Raw genomic sequence first — 17,486 nt, forward strand, 5'->3', positions numbered from 1 at the left:
TTACAAACAAAAAGGCCTTCCGTTTATTTGTCTAAATTTGATTTTTTGTTATTGTTTTTCGCGAGAGGGCTATTGAACAGAAGGGAATGCATTTCATGAATCCAGCTCTTTCTATTGACTCAACAATTCATCAGCATATACAATTGTAGACTTTGCTGTGGGTTTGTTTGTTTTACATTGTAGTCGTTGTATGGCATTATTAGTGTGTAGAACGAGGCTTTAGTAACCTAAAAATAGGAGCAAAACAAAGGACGCCTTTGAGCCTTATAGATAAAATGGAGGATACCTTCTCCTGGTTTCACTGGTTTTCTGCCCATGGCGACCGCCACGTGGGTCCAGGTCAAAAGAGGGGGTAAGGGTTACATTTTTGCCGGGGGTCGGAAAAGAACAAAACATGGGAGGGACAGATTCTGTAAAAGAGTAACAAAGGGATATGGGTGTGTGTGTTCGTGTGTGTGAGTGTGTGTGTGGGGGGGATGTATGCATGTTGATGTAAGAGAGGTCTCATCATTATTCTCTATGTGTACTGTATAGACTATTTACAGGGGAGAGCAACATGTGTGTGCATAATGGAAGTAAGTGGGTGTGTTTGTGTGAGTGTTTCTGGGCGGGGGTCCTCCCCCTCTACCAGTTGCCTGGACACAGCTCTGTTCTTCCGGCCGGGTTGTTTGACTCCATCCCTGGTTGCTGCTCTGACTTCTTACCCCCCCCTTGGGTAGTGGGTGTCCCCCACTCTCTCACCAACTCCCTGGTCGCTCGGAACTAAACTCTCAATGGATGATCCGTCATGACAACACAATGCAATGATTTAGTTTGAAACGTTTGACGTTCCTAGACCTGCGCGGGGTGGAAAACCAGTTGGTTCAGTTCCAACACGTCACATACTCTCCAGTATGCAACAATAACAACAGCCACAACTACAACAATCTCCATTTGACGTTAGTGAACAGGCGGCTCATCGTCTGCGGCAGGTTTTTCCGCAGCCACGTACGTTAGTTATTAGATAGGTAGTGGATAAATGAATGGATTGCATTTTACTGACTTAACACACAAAACAGCCAAGATAGGGGTTCCTCAGGACCAATAGATGCAGACCACTGAACCAGCTGACTCAGGGGGGGAAGGGGAGGGTCTTGATTCAGTTCCCCACCACGGGCACGGCCTCAAGGGTCTCCATGTTGTCTCTGGACCACTTGTTGGCCAAGATAGCTCCACCACAATAGATACTTCTTTGGGGTTTCTTTTCATTTTCTTTGTAACAGAAGAATCTCCATTATATCATTAGGCTTCGAGGGAGGGTGGATAGGGGAATTGCTTTGGCGGTTGGCTGCCTGGCATTCTGTGCATCCTTCCTTCTGGGAACAAACACCACTGAGGTATTTCAGACATGGCCACGTGTTAAAATCAGGGGCAGATACACACTGTGACTCATTTGTTTTCTTTTTCTAGGCTTGGTCTTTAGTGCCACAGCATAACGTATGCTAGGTCATCATGCACAGTTTTCGCTTCATTTGTGGTGCTTACTATCATGCCTGCCTTGATTATAGTAGGACTATTATGTCTGACTTTCTGACTGGCGAGCTGAGATGAGTTCACAAGGGCCAGCGTGAGGGTTAATGACACACAATGCACACATACAGCACACAACATATTTATTACAACATTTATACAGTATATGTACCGTTTTGCAACATCAACAGTATTGCAAGAAACTAGGTTATGGGTGAGTTACTTTTTATAATACCATTGGTTTACCGATATTCCTCTGATGCAGGAAACAGTATTGGACAGTATTAAAAGCATGCATCCTGAATACTACAGTAGCTGCTGGTTTTCTGACAAAATTCACATGCCTCAAAAGCAAGCCTGCAGTACAAACCAATACTTCCTACCAAGTCACAAGCCTGATAGAATATAGAAACACAGCAAGAGCGTTCCAAACGGCAAGTTTGCTTCCTACTCCTTGTTGTGCCTTGTTTTTATTTGGGTGCTTCAATATCGCCATGACAGCCAGGTCCACAAACAATAGCAACAATAAACACTATATTTTGTATCCATCCATTTGTACGTTCCAAGGGACTGAGTGTCTCTTTGTTTGTCTACCAAAACTTGATCAAGCCAAGTCTTCAACCTCTCTCTCTATGCCATCTTAAACCTCAAGCAAATATTTGAATAAGGGATAACATTTCATTCAGAATTTCACAAACTATCTTGAGTAATGATGTGGTTTATTGGGTGTATTCGTGTAAAACACGCCAGTTATTCAAGATGGGAGGGGTTGAGGCTATCTCAACAATATTCAGTATGTGAACACACGTTACGCAAAGGGAAAAGTATCAAAAACAAAGTCCTCAAAACCATTGTGTTTAATTCATTGAATAAATAATAATTATAATAATTATAATAATAATAGTTATGACGAAATAGCCATGACGATTCTGAAAACTGTTCTGGTCTATGATTGTTATATCCTTTTGTCTATGCCTTCACATCATCTTCCGTCTTGCAATGATGAATGATTTGTAGTGCCAAGGTGTAAAACTTGTGTGTCGTTTGTCCTGTGTAAACAATACATCAATACTTAGCCAAATAAATAAATAATGACTGCATTAAGGTATATATATATATATATATATATATATATATATATATATATATATATATATATATATATATATGGAGAGCTTAAAGATTTCCAAAAGGGCAAAGCTATTGGTTATATTGCATCTTTGGAGTGGGGCGATATATTGAAATAAAGCCCGGACACATTTTCATTGTCCAATTAGATAATTTACCCGGTTCGCCCATCATTCCGTTGGCATGCCTGTAAAATTGTGCCGTGATCCTCGACATTACGCATGTAGGTGCTTTTAACCACATAAGGGTTTCCTCTGGTTTCCCCCTTTTCATATGTACTGTAGCAGCAGGCGAATCTAGCTAGCGTCGACGTGTTTGCTCGTTTGAGTTTTTGTTTAAGTATATACCTCTCTGTCAACGCCATCTGTTATGACCGGGCAAGGAGGCAAATGCTTGGTTGATAACAAGTTTTTCGGTTGTTTATTTCGTTTTTGGTTCAACCTGGTGCTGAATAAACACATATTTAAAAATAAACAAACCAAAAGGTGCTACTGCAACCGGTGGGCCGTGGACTCCACTTTGTGGCTCCAGTGGTGCGCAGCCATCCTCCAGGTGGACTGAAAAGGCCCCTGGCTCCAAAAGCTTGCAGCAACCCCGTGCTCGGGACATTTAGCAACTCAATTCTACACTGTTTACAACAGAACTCAAATACTCAATGGTGCCGCTTTTTTTTTTCCAACCAAACACAAACTCACACACACATACACAACAGACACGCAACAGATGTGTATCTTTCATGTGATGTTAATCATGATCTTTTATTTTTTCTCTTTTTTTATTATTCTTTTGTTTTAGTTTTACTTTGATTCAATCTGCACTAGGACTTCTTTTTTCGGAGGAGGTGAATAGTAACGCGTCAAAGAAGCATTATTTTGGCACAAACTCCCAGAAGCACAAAAGTGCTTCTGAGAACAGAATTATTATTGAGGACGAGCATAGGACGTAATTGCTGTGTTGTAAATTCCTGTCATCTCTCTATGTCTTTAACTTGTGTGTATCTATTTTTGTTGTTACTGTGGAATTGGCTGTAATATTTTGTTAAAATGCATTTGATATTCCAATGAAGCGAGTATGGTTGTTATATTAATTGCTGCTGGTTTTTGAAATTGTTCGAGCAAAAAGGTGTTGGGAAATATTGCTTTGTTAAATATTCAATCAATTTCTAGATTGTGTTAGCTTGTTGGTGTATTTTACAAATCTAATACTCCCTAGACTATATGATTTATCTGGGCTACTCAGTTGGCAAATTGCAGTACGCAAACAATTTGCTACAATCTGTAGCATATCAATAAAAATGTACTCTATACAACCATGTTGTGATTGAGAACATAAAATAAAGAATTATTTCTTTGTTGTTGTTAAATATAAAATGTAAGCAAATTGTTCCACGGAACTAGCATTCTTCGAAGAAAAAAAAAAGAGCAAAACTGATGTCCAGTATTGTACTTAACCCCTATTTCTGGGAACAATATGAATATTATTGATAACATGGTGCTAAAGTTATTTTGTATGTTTTGGTTTTTAGATGAAAACAGAAATATTAAGCGAAAAATGTAATGTTAAGCCTTACTGTAGATTATTATATCAGACTGTTCAAACAGAAGAGAACAAAATAAATATAGTCTTTGAAAGTGCAATGTGTACCAGTATTGTATTTATTTCAGATTATTTCTGGGCAAAAATATATAATATCATATCAACCCAATTAATAAATGATTATCTCTCCAATCTCCCTGCTATGGTGTTAGCCTACATCAATTTCCAAACGAGGATTATCATTAGTTATACAAATGAATAAATCGATGCAAGAAATGAATGGCAGATGGATGAAAGAATGGATGGATGATATATCTACAAACAAAAGTATAAGAAAAAGACCAATGTATGAATTAAAATGTCCCCCATGTTTGCTGCTTCATAGGTATAACGAAGGGGTGTAAGGATATTAACCTGGAAAATGTATCAACCTTATTATTTCATTTTTACCCTACACTATCAATCTAACTGCAGTAGGCCTATACAAGGTTAATATTGGGTAGATGGATGTATACAAGTATGATGTACTTACACACGTCATGGCACACGGACCCATGGATAAGATAATAATAATAGGCGACCAGAGTGCTCATCATCACTTGTTGATTTGTGTGTCCACTGCCAAAATAGACGCGCAAAGCATGCTGGGTCACACTGTAGTTCAACGCCCAAAATGGCGGTAGTGTTAAAAAGTTAAAAATGTTACGCCCGAGTTATTTATTCTTCACCACCAGTTCGTTTTGCTGATATTGATACTCCGTCTGAACACATTGTGCCCACTCCTTAAATGCCAAAGTGTGTGTCTTGTTTAATAACGATGTCAAATTCCATCTTAAATTCCCTGCGTGTAAGCCAACCCATCCTAGGAGCTATGCTAGGCTAGCCAGCAGGCTAACCAAGCTCTTTTCTATAAAGTTGTCAGAGGATGACAATCAGTAATGTGTGCTCTCCAAAGATCTGCTTATGTTGATGTGAATATGACGAGGACAACGTTGCCGTGGTAGATATGGAAGAGGATGTAAAAAAAGTTAAAAAGGTAAGTAGGGGATTACCTTATGAATTGTTTGACTTCCTAGCTTGCTAACAGGATTGAGTACTTGCTGTATTATTACAGTGTACTACCTGTGTATAAGATAATATATGTTTCAGTTGCTTCAAACACAGTTCAACTCGTGGTGTAATAGGCTACTTTCTGAAAGTAGCAACTTGTTTATGATTTGTACAGTTCAGGTTATTAGATCTCAAATATTTGGCAGTTTACGCCCCCTAAATCGATAATAAAAAAAAACACGTTAACACTCTTGGAGTTAAGCCTAACTTAATTCAGATATTTTACAACGGAATATTATGATAGTTTTCTCAGTTACAATTGTATTGTAAAATGCTACCAGTCTGTTGTATCTCTATAGCAGTCTGTTTTTGTTGTTGACTTTCAACTTTGGCCAATTGTCATTCGACAGGCCCATTCAAATCGTCATCTATCTATAGTAGATGGTCTGCTTTGCTGAAATTCTTCTTCTTTCTTTTTCTCTATTACTTACAATTGGGCGACGATGAGTCTGGTTGAGTGGGTTAGAAATTGGAGGAAGAATACTTGTCATTTCAATTTCGTTGGTAACTAGTAGACAACAGTAAATGATACGCATACAAGTCATTTCAAGTCACAAGTTCATCACATTAAACAGATGCTCAAATTACAAATAAAACGTCAAAGGTATATAAGTAATTAATTTTATGTGTTCACTTTGTAAACTATTGTCATCTATAACATATACATTATTTATTAAAACTATATCTCGCAGTGTCTATCGTGAAACATAAAGAAAACACACAGCATGTCTCTGTTTTCTATCGCCGCTTTCATTCTGGACTGCATAGCTTCATTTAATAAGTGTTAAAGAGTATGTCAACATTTCATGAAAGCACACCAGGCATTGTCACAATACAATACAAACTATTGTTCCATTACAGACCATATATCTGCTGCAAGATCTGCTTGTCAACATTCTAGTTGGGATATCCTGACCGTTTTATGGTTTGTGGATGATGGAGAATTTCTTAACTCGAATACTTGGAAGCGCACATCAAGATAAAACATAACATCATGCTTGGTTCATATTATGAAGCGTTACCTGGTTGGCCAAATGTGCTCTGCAGAGCCTTGTTGAGGGCTTCATTACTGTAATCAATAGATCTCAACAGGCTATTATGAGATATCATTTTATGTTGTTAGCATTTCATGCAATATTGCTCTCTACCACTTGGGAGCGCCATTGGATAGTAGCCAATGTAGACACCTATTTTATAACCTATTTGTAACGTTTGTTATACTTCAAATACAGACGCAGACTCCCATATATAGAGAAATATTCTTACTTTGTATGTTATACACACTGCTAGTAAAGCTTTTTTCACATGAATGTGGGGGAGAAAAAACCGTAGTTTGGTGTATCATGAGTCGTGACTTCACTTTGTTAAGATAACTAGCTTAGCTGTAGCTGTTCTAAGTCATGTTATTTTTCAAAAGACGTATTTGATGAGAGCACACTTGCCTATGTTTTCCTTTGTCCAGCACTGGCAAGAGCTAAACCACGGGATCCTGGTGCTTTTGAGTTTATTTCCAGTGTTTTTTCCGGTTGGAAAGTTAGAACGTCTTCAGTTACCTCCCTGTACATCATCTTCAGTTTGCAAAGCCAAATTCCATAGAGAAAATAAACTGGTGCTGGGCTTCCTGGTCAATTGCCAGACTGTCCAGAGAGCTACCTGTGCTTGCTGTTCTCTGCCGGTTCCCGAGAGAAGGCCCATGAAATGTTAATGCACCTCTCTGTTACCACCAGCAGCCACCAGCAACGAAAAACTGCTGAATAATGTATTGGGACTGCGTGGTTTACCAGTCCACAATACCAGATCATTTATAAAAAAATGTGTTGACATTTTAAAGGGAAAAAATCCCTAATAGGCCACTGAAAGTAAATACAAATACAAGTGTTTAGATTGAGTGAGGTCTACATTATAAGCCCATATGTATCTTGTCGGATGTGTTTCTGTTTTTGCAGTCAATGCAAGTTAAAGTTGTGCAAGTATTGACCACCAGTGTAATCACAGGAAGTAAGTGGTTGGCCCTTTCCTGTTCTGGATTCTCTTTAGAGTCCTCTGTGAGTGTGTGCATTTGTGCATGTGTAGAAGCTGCACACACACAAAGCAATACACCAAGTTAATTTAGCTTTTGATCCCCTCCCCCCCACATCCTCCCCAGTTAGCAACCGTTGCTAAGGCTACTAGTGACTTGAGACAACAGGTGACAGACGTAGTGTGGCTGACGTGAGGGAAGGAATGTGTCCACTCACAACGTCTCTCGCATCAACTCTGCGTCCCGTTAAGTAGCCACATCAGTCAGATCACATGGATTACGAGGTAATTTTGGCTGTTTTTCATACGCTATGGATGTTAAGGCATGTTTTCTTGCACATGCAGTTTCTATGGAGGAATTGAAATCCTTTAGCTTTTGAGCGCAAGCTGATAATAAGGAGTGCAATTTAATATGAAAGTTAAAACACCTAGGATTGAAAATGTGTGTATTTTGGGTGAACAGGAAGAAAAACGAGGACTGGTTAGAGGACTTAGTTGAGGGGATTTAATTCAACGCTTACCTTTTGTATGATATGATCCTCTGGCTTTGATTCTCTCTCTAACATTTCTTCAGAACGCTAATCTGAAGTTAATTTGAAGAGCATCTTCAATTTAATTTGATTATATGTGCATCTGATATTGACTTGCAAGATACTTTTAAGCCCTATCTTCTCCTCATGTTAGCATATAGAATCATCTGAATTTGTTTATGAATGTATTTGGGAGCTTCTTAATCACCATGTGGGTTAATTGTGATTCGCATTGAGTATCACCATAGCTATAAAAGTGCTTTTAAATACCATCCACTTTCTTTTTACAATGTGTTAACTGACCCAAACTAGCAGTATCACTATTCACAGTCACCACTGTCTACACAAATCACATTGCAGTAATTCGGGTCAACATTGTCAAGAGTGGGTGGGGTCAAGTTGTATCTTTCCTTCATCTTGTTCTTCTGGCTTGTGCTTCCCACAAGATGTCTTTATGTGTATTTTTATTTTCAAGCTAATGTTAATTGTGTATAATGTGGTCCATGGTCTGTGTTTCAGAGATTCTGAAATGCGCCCAGGCTGCCTATGGCGAGTACTGTGCCAAGAACCGCAAGGCTGTGGCTGATAGGATCAAACCACTTTTAGATCTGCCCTTAAACTAAAGAATATCTTTCAACTCAAATCAAACTACTTTTAGATCTGCCCTTAAACTATAGAATACTGTTCAACTCAAATCAAACCACTTTTTTTATCTCCCCTTAAACTATAGAATATCTTTCAACTACAATCAAACTGCTTTTATATCTACGCTTTAACTATAGAATACTGTTCAACTCAAATCAAACCACCTTTTTATCTCCCCCTAAACTATAGAATATCTTTCAACTAGAATTAAACTGCTTTTATATCGCTTAAACTATAAAATGCACTTAAACTCAAGTATAAATACTTGAGAATAGTACTCCCCTTTTCCCGTCTCTCCTCACTACCCTGTGCATAATGCCACAGTCCCTAAAAATATATTAAAAAAAAAACTATATTTCAACTGGAATCAAGCTACCTTTCCATCTACCCTTAAAACTAGAAAATATCCATTATTTTACGTATAGGTCTATAAGGGCTTCACAGGCCACATTTTGTGACAACTCCCTTAACCCTAACTCCCCAAAGGGGCAAGGAAAAACACCCTTCATTATCAAGGAAAAAACCTTGAGAAGGAACAGAGTGGGAGGGCATCCCTCCTTCAGCCCATGTTCAGTCTCTCATCACTGCCCTGTCCATTAAGTTACAAAGCCAATATAAAAAGTGAACGAAGAAAAAACGATAGACTTTGCTTCAACTCGTTATCGAACCACCATCCCATCTACCCTTCAAATTTCCTTAAACTCTCCTTTCGTCCCTTGGTTAGCCCGGCATCGTGTCGCCGTTCAAGCGTGTGTTTCTGAAGGGAGAGCGTGGCCGGGACAAGAAGACCCCGGAGAAGACCACCGAGAGGCGGGCCCTCCACACCTTCTCCCTGTCCCAGCCCGACCACCGCATCGACCCTGACATCCTGCTCAACGACTACATCGAGAAGGAGGTCAAAGTGAGTCGCAGCATTACTCCAGACACCTTTTTTTCTTTTGGAAACCCTATAGGAAAATATGGTCGGGTCAATTTTGTTCATATAGAGCCATGATCACATTTTAAGACACCCAATAACCCTAAACCTCCTAAGGCAATAAATACTCGCAAAATCGAATGGAAGAAGTATGGGTGTGCATCTCTCCTATATAGGACGATACGATACGTATCTAAATACATACGATACGATTAAGGGACGATACATTTAAATATGGAACTATCTGATTGGTTGGAAAACACTTTCTTTCGAGCGATCCGATTGCTCGAAATAAATACATTTTCGACAAATCTGATCGCTCTAAATAAGTAGACATGTTTTATTCAAGGAATGAAACGTTGATTTTCTTAATGGTTGCGTGTTAAAGTAGTTAGTCATTCTGAATAGACTGAAGCTCTCAACAAGGCAGTTCATATGGAGTCCATATCGAGTCCTTGTTGTGTACCGTGCAGTACCTGGGCCAGCTGACGTCGGTGCCAGGCTACCTCAACCCCTCCAGTCGGACCGAGGTCCTGCAGCTCATCGACAATGCAAGGGTAAGGTCCTCAGACAGCACCGCCTCATATATATAGAAGGGCAGAATGATGTGGTGGCTAGGCTGCTCCACTCCCAGGGACTGGATTCAGGATTGTATCCCCCTGTCTGTTAATCGCAAAGAAGCTAACTTTAATAAGAGTTTGATAGATTGGTAACGGTAACAAAAAGGTTGAGCTGCCATGTGCTCAAACACTAAATAGTAACACACAGGGTGCACCCCTCCTGATGTCCCCAGAAGACAAACCAGCTGGCAGGCCAGCTGACGCCGGAGCTGGACGCGGTGGTGAGTCTCTCTGCCTACAACATCAAGCTGGTGTGGAGGGACGGGGAGGACATCATCCTCAGGGTGCCCATCCACGACATCGCCGCCGTCTCCTACATCCGGGACGACTCGTTGCACCTGGTGGTGCTCAAGACGGGTGAGGGGTCCATCGGGAGGAGGGAGGGGTGGACGTGCAGAGGCAGTGCCTCCTGTCGATTTGGTATCGGGGCGGGGCCAAGGGTCATAGGGCGACTTGTGATAGCGTGCCGTATTTCGTTGGATGCTTTTTCTCTTCTCAGCCCGATTTTCGCTGGAAGTTAAATTCCCAAAAAAGTCGACCCAGTTCATCTCCTACTGTATATTTATTCATATATAGGAGACGCAGTTATCACACCGATCCTGCAAGTCTTAACACTCCCGTGCTCTGCGTCCGCCCCCTCCGCCCGTCCCGTGCCTCCAGCCCAGGAGTCCGGGGGTTCTCCGTGCCCCAGCTCCTGTCCGGACCTCAACAAGTCCCAGACGCTGGGCTCCCTGTCGGAGAGCGGGGCGGGGCTGGTGGAGGTGTGCTGCCTGCTGGTGCTGGCCGTGGAGAACAAGGTACCTGATCTGTACACGGGCACACGGCGGCGCTCCCTCCTCCTCTAGTTTGATCCGGGATGGGGACGCCCCTGGCTCTGTTCTCCTGTTTATTGTTTCGTTGTGGATCCCCATTAGTTGACGCAGAAGCGGCAGACTAATCCTCCTGGGGTCCAATTAAAATCAGAACATACAAATAATAAATCATCAATCGCATACATTCAAATACAGTAAATGTAACAGTGACAAGATTACAGATACAAAACAACAGTTGTAAATAAATAAATAAATAGGCATCTGTGCGCTTCAGAGCATGCAGACACCCACATCAAAATACAATACATTGAGTGCCAAGTCAGAGTCCTGAGTTGGTACTCAGCACTCTGACTGTGGTGATGACCTTTGATGGAAACACGCTAGAACTGGCTTTGAGATCCTCCCTACATTCTCTTTCTAAGAAACTTTGTCGTTCATATCTTCTTCGATTGAAAGATTGAGAAGCCGCGTCTTGTTTGCGTCTCGCCACCTCTCCCGTATTGACGCTTCTATATGGTCATCATCTACATCTGCTTGCCCAGATTTTCAGACTGAGACGTTTTCAACAGTACGTTGTCATTTCGGGTGTCCAAATCGTAGGTAGGATAGTAGAGCTGTATAAGGTAAATGTAATACTAGCTCAATGATCAAATAGCAATAGGTAGATCGTGGCAAAACGGCGTCTCTCCTCGCATCTTAGTTTGTGAACGCTTCCCTCCAGGCGACGGCGGAGGAGCTGTGTCTCCTGCTCAGCCAGGTGTTCCAGATCGTCTACACAGAGTCCACCATCGACTTTCTGGACCGGGCCATATTCGACGGCGCCACCACACCCACCAGGCACCTGTCCCTGTACAGCGGTAAGGAGAGCATCACGGGGCGGTTGGACAGGGCCTGTCCGTGCCTGCGTCCCACTCCAACCTTTACTTCTCTATTTGCCTTTGCCCCCCCCGGCTGCCTCATAAACTGGCCATTGACGCTTTTTGCTGCGATTGCCGAGTGGTACATTTGAAAAAGGAGCTCTGAATGACGAATCATGCCGTTTGGGCCAGATAAGGGCTTCCTGTGTTGTTCATGCTCAATTGATTATAGTTCATTCAGATTTGTATAAAACTCTATACTATACATATTTTTCTATCCAAAGTGATGCTCAAATTCTGATGTTTTCATTATGTTTCTACTGGTTATTTTTCCTACAGACTCCTCGAGCAAGGTGGACGTAAAAGAGGCCTTCGAAGCTGAGGCCAGCACATTGTACGTACCCAGTGCCGCCGTGGCAGCACGCGTCCTTAAAGTTTACACCAACTGATAACGGTGCAAACAACAATTTTGTCGCCCCCCTCCCCACGCTGCCATGTTGCAATTCATTGGAAATGTCATACCGCAGAATAAGCAAGGGGCTGCTTTTTTCCCAGACTCTGCACCAGCATTAGCCATCCTTAATGGAATCTGCTGACTCGCAAACCGCTTGTCTGTTTTGAAGCCAGTGTTTCATGCATTCAAATGGCGTGTAATCCAATACCCTGAGGAGAACTGTGGGTTACCACAGGTTCACCATCCAAACAGTAGGCCGCAGATAATCATTAGCAGTGCTATCCTTCAGCTTTTATTGTTTTATTTATTTAATACATGATATAATATTCATTTTCTTTTTACATTTTCCTTTTGTCTTTTTTATCTATATTTTATTTCAAAATGTTGACCTTTAACCTTATTCACAATACTTATGGGTTGCAGACCTGGAAAAATCGAATCTTAGCAATGCGCTCCACTTCCGTTTTAATTTTTTTTTTTTTTATATCTACATGATACAGATGTATTGTCTGTTCAAGCACTTTGTTAGCTGTCTTTTTAAAAGGTGCCATATGAATGAATGATTACCGCAGGCCTGCTCCTTCCTTGGAGACACCATACTATACCAAAAAGCACCCGGTTATGAGTTAGGATTCATCCCGGTGATGAGCTTAGGGCCATCCGTTACTCATCCCAGTGTGTCTCTGACGTGGACCATCTACCCCCTGCAGTTCCTTCGAGGGCTCCCTGGAGGCAGCCGACAGCTCCCCCTGTACGCCCGCCTCCCCCCAGACCAAGGCGGCCAGTGAGGGGGAGCTGAGCACCACCGCGGCGGAGCTGCTCCAGGACTACATGACCACGGTACAGGACTCTCAGGGGATCTATGTGTCTCTCTCTCTCTCTCTCTCTCTCTCTCTCTCTCGCTCTTTGTTCTTTGCGCTCTCCGTTGCTCTGTTTGCCCCCACCTCTCTCTCTTTCTCTCTTTTCTCTCTTCTCTAAAATCTGTGTATTTCTCTTTCTCTGTTGCTTTCTCTCAACCTCTTTCCCTCCCATTCTCTCTCTCGCTCTCTCTCTCTCTCTCTCTCTCCCTCTCTCTCTCTACCTCTCTCTCTGCCTCTATTCATCTATAAATATGCATGTCATATGCATATACATATGCATCCGTCCATCTATACATCTGTCTTTCCTTCCGCCTCTGCCCCTCTCTCTGTTGGACCACTATGTTGCCACATGCTGTTTTTGTACAGCAGAAGTTTCCTCCTGCTGCTAATGAATGATTGGTTCCCCTGTTCTTCGTCCCCCTCCAGTTACGCACCAAGCTGTCGTCTCAGGAGATCCAGCAGTTCGCCACGCTGCTCCACGAGTACCGCAACGGGGCCTCCATCCACGAGTTCTGCATCAACCTGAGACAGCTGTACGGGGACAGCAGGAAGTTCCTCCTCCTGGGTACCTATCAAGCTCACGCCGAGTGGTCCGGCAGACGCTTTCATCCAACGTATTTGGTAAACACCACCACTTGAGTCCGGCTCCTCATTCTCCTCTGCTCTCCTCCCATCCCTCTCCCCCTCACCCCCCTCCCCGCCGCAGGCCTGCGTCCCTTCATCCCCGAGAAGGACAGCCAGCACTTTGAGAACTTCCTGGAGACCATCGGCGTGAAGGACGGCCGCGGCATCATCACCGACAGCTTCGGCCGCTACCGGCGCACCGCGAGCTCCGCCTCCGACTCCACCGCCAACGGGGCCGGGACGGCGGGCGGGGACAGCGCCCACAGCGGGGGGTCCGGCGACGCCCCGGCCCCCTCGGAGGGCGACGAGTGGGACCGCATGATCACCGACATCAGCAACGACATCGAGGCGTTGGGCGTCAGCATGGACCAGGACGGTGGGGTCTCGCCCTGACAGGCCCCCCCCCCATGGGTCCCGTGGGTGCCCACCCACAGACCCTCATCCCTGGAACAGTGGATCGAGGAACAATAACAACAGCAACGGCGCAAAACAAGAGGCACTGACATTTGATGACACTTTTATAATGGTGTCATCCCCCCCCCCCCCCCCCCCCCAACTTTGAAGGAGACAAGTCTGTGAAACTTTGATGGTATCTTAACCCTTGCGGCCCTACAGGGCAGCTTCCGGTCATTCTGAAGTGCTCTTGGACAAAGCCTGTGGTCTCTTTGCACCTGGTAGCACAAGCTAGGCGTCTATTGTTGTATGCTCTTCGTTCGACAACATTTCAACCAGATGTCGATGAGTCCTCTACTCACTAATTGCTGTATTTCTAAAGATACCCATAGCCTATGACGTTTAACAGATTATTTTGTTGTATCTATTGTTTATAAAGCTTTATTGGCAGTATCTGCCTCTCGTGTAGACAATGTAGCAATTTACTCCAGCGGTTTTTGAGGGTTTATGATTATAATAATCAATATCCCCTCTATAGACTCTGGAGTATTAAAGAATCAATATCCAAAGGGCGATGTACAAGCTGTGGAATATTATAGACTGTTATTGGATGCTTTTTGTTCTTTATCCACTTCCTCTCCCCTTTACCCCCCGGCCGCTCTCCCTCCATGTGTTCTTTTATTAACTTTTTGTTATGCTTTGCTGTAAGATCACCCTTGCTTATATGGTATATATATTTAATATTTTAGTCATTGCTTTAATACGTGTATTGTCAACGTGTATTCTAATAGACAACGTCTGATAGACCCTTTTCACCTCTGTGAAAAGGGTCTATCAGTTTGCCAACAAAGGAAATGCCATTTGGGTGAGGCGGACCAGAACTGACAAAGCCAGAGAGCCAATGGCTGATGGACAGGGTTTGATGTTTAGTCTCTCTCTTCAGTTTAGATCAGTAACGAAGTGTCGTATTACTGTGATATTCCCATATAGCGGTCATGGTGCCTTTCACTCTGTTGCCAAGCTGGCGATATGAGCTGTGTCTGCACAGCGGAAATGTCATGGATATTAAATAACAATTACTTAACATTAGCTGTGTTCTGATCTTCATTGATCATTGCTATTAATTATTAAATGAATCAATTATAATAAAATATCATATGAGAACAGGAAAGTGTAAAGGCCAGGGTATTCTGTGCTCCCAGCCAGAAGAACTGGGTTCAATCCCCAAGGTTGACAGCCTACCGGCCTACAGGCATCCTTCAGCAAGTTCCCCATCCCCTCCCCTCAGTAATGACTGAGTTGTAACATGTAAATGATGAAAGTGTCTGCAGAGATAGTCAAATATAGAATTTACATCGGCAAGGAGGCCATTTAATTAAAAAATATTAATTTGAGAATGCATGCTTCATAACGCTAGGGAGTAGTGCAGGTGGCTGCTTGGCTACTTAAAGCTGCTTTGCAAAGTGATTCTCCATTTGCCCTTACGATGCTCTGAAATTTCATCCCTTTATTCCAAGCAGTGTCGTTGACCAATACCGTCCATGGCTGCAGAGATACTACGCTCTCTGGAAGAGAGGTGAGTTGTGAGGTGGACTATCCCAGCATTCCTTATTATCTTTGCAGATCCACCATTACTTATTCTGGTCTTACAGACACAGATAAAGGGAAGGGCCGACCTCACTACCTGCCCTTCTGCTTTTGATGCCTACAGTTTAGTTACACAAAACAGACGAGGGCAAGGGACCTCTGAAGTGGAACGCTACATCTGATCGTTAAAAGTCTGCTTTGGCACGTGGCACAGCCTAGCCCGGGACACACGCTGTGTGAGAGCCAAGACACCCTGCGATCTTTCGCTGTGCGGGTAAACAACAGCCGAGCGCATATTATGCTAGGGTGGTGCATCAAAGCTAACGTTTAGTGACAAGGTGACATCATTGTTAGACAACGGCTAAAAGTTGCGGGGAATTGCGTGACTTGCGGGCCCCCATGCTGCTCAGGTCATGTCTGCTTTCTCACGCTACATGAAGGAGTTCTGCTAATTGGGGGGCCTGTCGGAAAATTTCAGGTTAATCCAGTGGGAAAATAAACCAAACCCTTTCTCTATTCACATGTGATAAATACAGAAGGTCATACAAAATGCATGAGCGGTTTTAATTAAGCCGTTTTTAATAGAATAATCCCAAAATGTAACTAAGAAGGACGATTTAATTTGCTACCTGGTGCGCTCCTTGTGTTGGAGAACAACTGGAATTGTTACTTAGGCTTACTTCTTTGGTTGGAAGCTGTTAAAGTGAAGGATAAGTAGGGGAGCACCATCGACCGTATTAAAACAAGCACCCTAGAAGTCTTTACTTCTCCATATCATCAGGGCCTGGGCCTTAACTAATCCAACATTGGTGGCCAAAGATCCCGGATCGAATGTTAAGACTTTGATTTACTTCCAAGTCCTAAAGTACTGACTCAAAGGCTCAAAACTTCCAATAGCTCATGAAGTCAACATCTGAATTAGTGCAAACTAAATTACTCACCAAATGTCACCCTGTCCCATGACAGATCTTCATGTTAGCCCCTTGTGATTCAAGTCTTGTTTCTCTTGCTGCTGGCCCAGGACATTTTCACTCAAAGTAAAAAATTCAAGCCCTTGAATATTCTAAAAGGGAAAACTGATCATATACCAGGATTCGGCGAATCAATATCCTATTTAAAAAGTGATCGTGAAAATATATTTTTTAACAATTAACATTTGTCTGTCTGCTTCCTTTGTTTTGAATTCAGAAAACAACCTTCAATGTTGGCATAACTCCACGAACAAAAGTAAATAGACATGCAAGACATGATGTGCACATTCCTGTTCACAGGCACCAATGTCAAACTTTTTTCTGCTCTCTGCAGATCTACTCATTTGTTTTTGGTTAGAACTGCTGTGCAGCTCAATGCAAAGTGGATGGTTAATACTGTCTTCTTTATATGTACCCCTCAATTAGATCCTCGTTTGGTTCCAGGTTTAATGTTGGAGCCAACATGTCTATTTTATCCTGTTCCTGTGTCTCCTAATCATTTAATTGCATGTTAAACCAGCAGCATAACGTCAGACATCAGCATCAGTATTTTTGTTTTCAGGGAGCCGAATGAACAGATGACTAACCCTAAAGTGTAAGGAAATAATAATCACAGTTACAATCCGTACAGGATGGACGTGCAATTCTATCAATCATTACATGCTGTAGGAATCGTTGCCGGGCAACACCCCATTTCACAGATGGCACCTTTTTATATCTAAAGATTTTTTTGCTTTTAAGGTAGATGTTGTTTTATCCCTTGAATGACTCATTTTAAGAACAAACAGGAGGGGTTAGGGGCTGGGCTGGATTTGGGACTTTTAGGAAGAATCAAATAATAAACCATGCACTAAAGAACCTCCTTGATGTGACACTTGAGTAGCCAGTCATTGAAAGGGTCTCCTGGCTTTCAGC

The 17,486-nt window shown here is 42.6% G+C and overlaps 1 protein-coding gene across 4 annotated transcripts; it reads left to right on the forward strand.

Moving 5' to 3' along the window:
• The first annotated feature begins 4,841 nt into the window (after positions 1-4,841).
• Positions 4,842-15,097, forward strand: ccm2 (CCM2 scaffold protein). 4 transcript variants are annotated; one of them, XM_079753374.1, is made up of 10 exons: positions 4,842-5,209; positions 9,202-9,378; positions 9,867-9,950; positions 10,187-10,370; positions 10,590-10,810; positions 11,547-11,682; positions 12,022-12,076; positions 12,847-12,976; positions 13,423-13,561; positions 13,703-15,097. In XM_079753374.1, the coding sequence occupies exons 1-10, from the start codon at positions 5,180-5,182 to the stop codon at positions 14,011-14,013; spliced, it is 1,467 nt and encodes a 488-aa protein (XP_079609500.1). In that variant the 5' UTR covers positions 4,842-5,179; the 3' UTR covers positions 14,014-15,097. The 4 variants fall into 4 exon arrangements, with proteins under 4 accessions (XP_079609500.1, XP_079609503.1, XP_079609501.1 ...); XM_079753377.1 differs by having other exon boundaries at positions 10,674-10,810; XM_079753375.1 differs by having other exon boundaries at positions 10,190-10,370.
• The last annotated feature ends 2,389 nt before the right edge of the window (positions 15,098-17,486 follow it).

This window comes from Pollachius pollachius, assembly GCF_949987615.1.
Source record: "Pollachius pollachius genome assembly, chromosome: 16".
Classification (NCBI taxonomy): domain Eukaryota; kingdom Metazoa; phylum Chordata; class Actinopteri; order Gadiformes; family Gadidae; genus Pollachius; species Pollachius pollachius.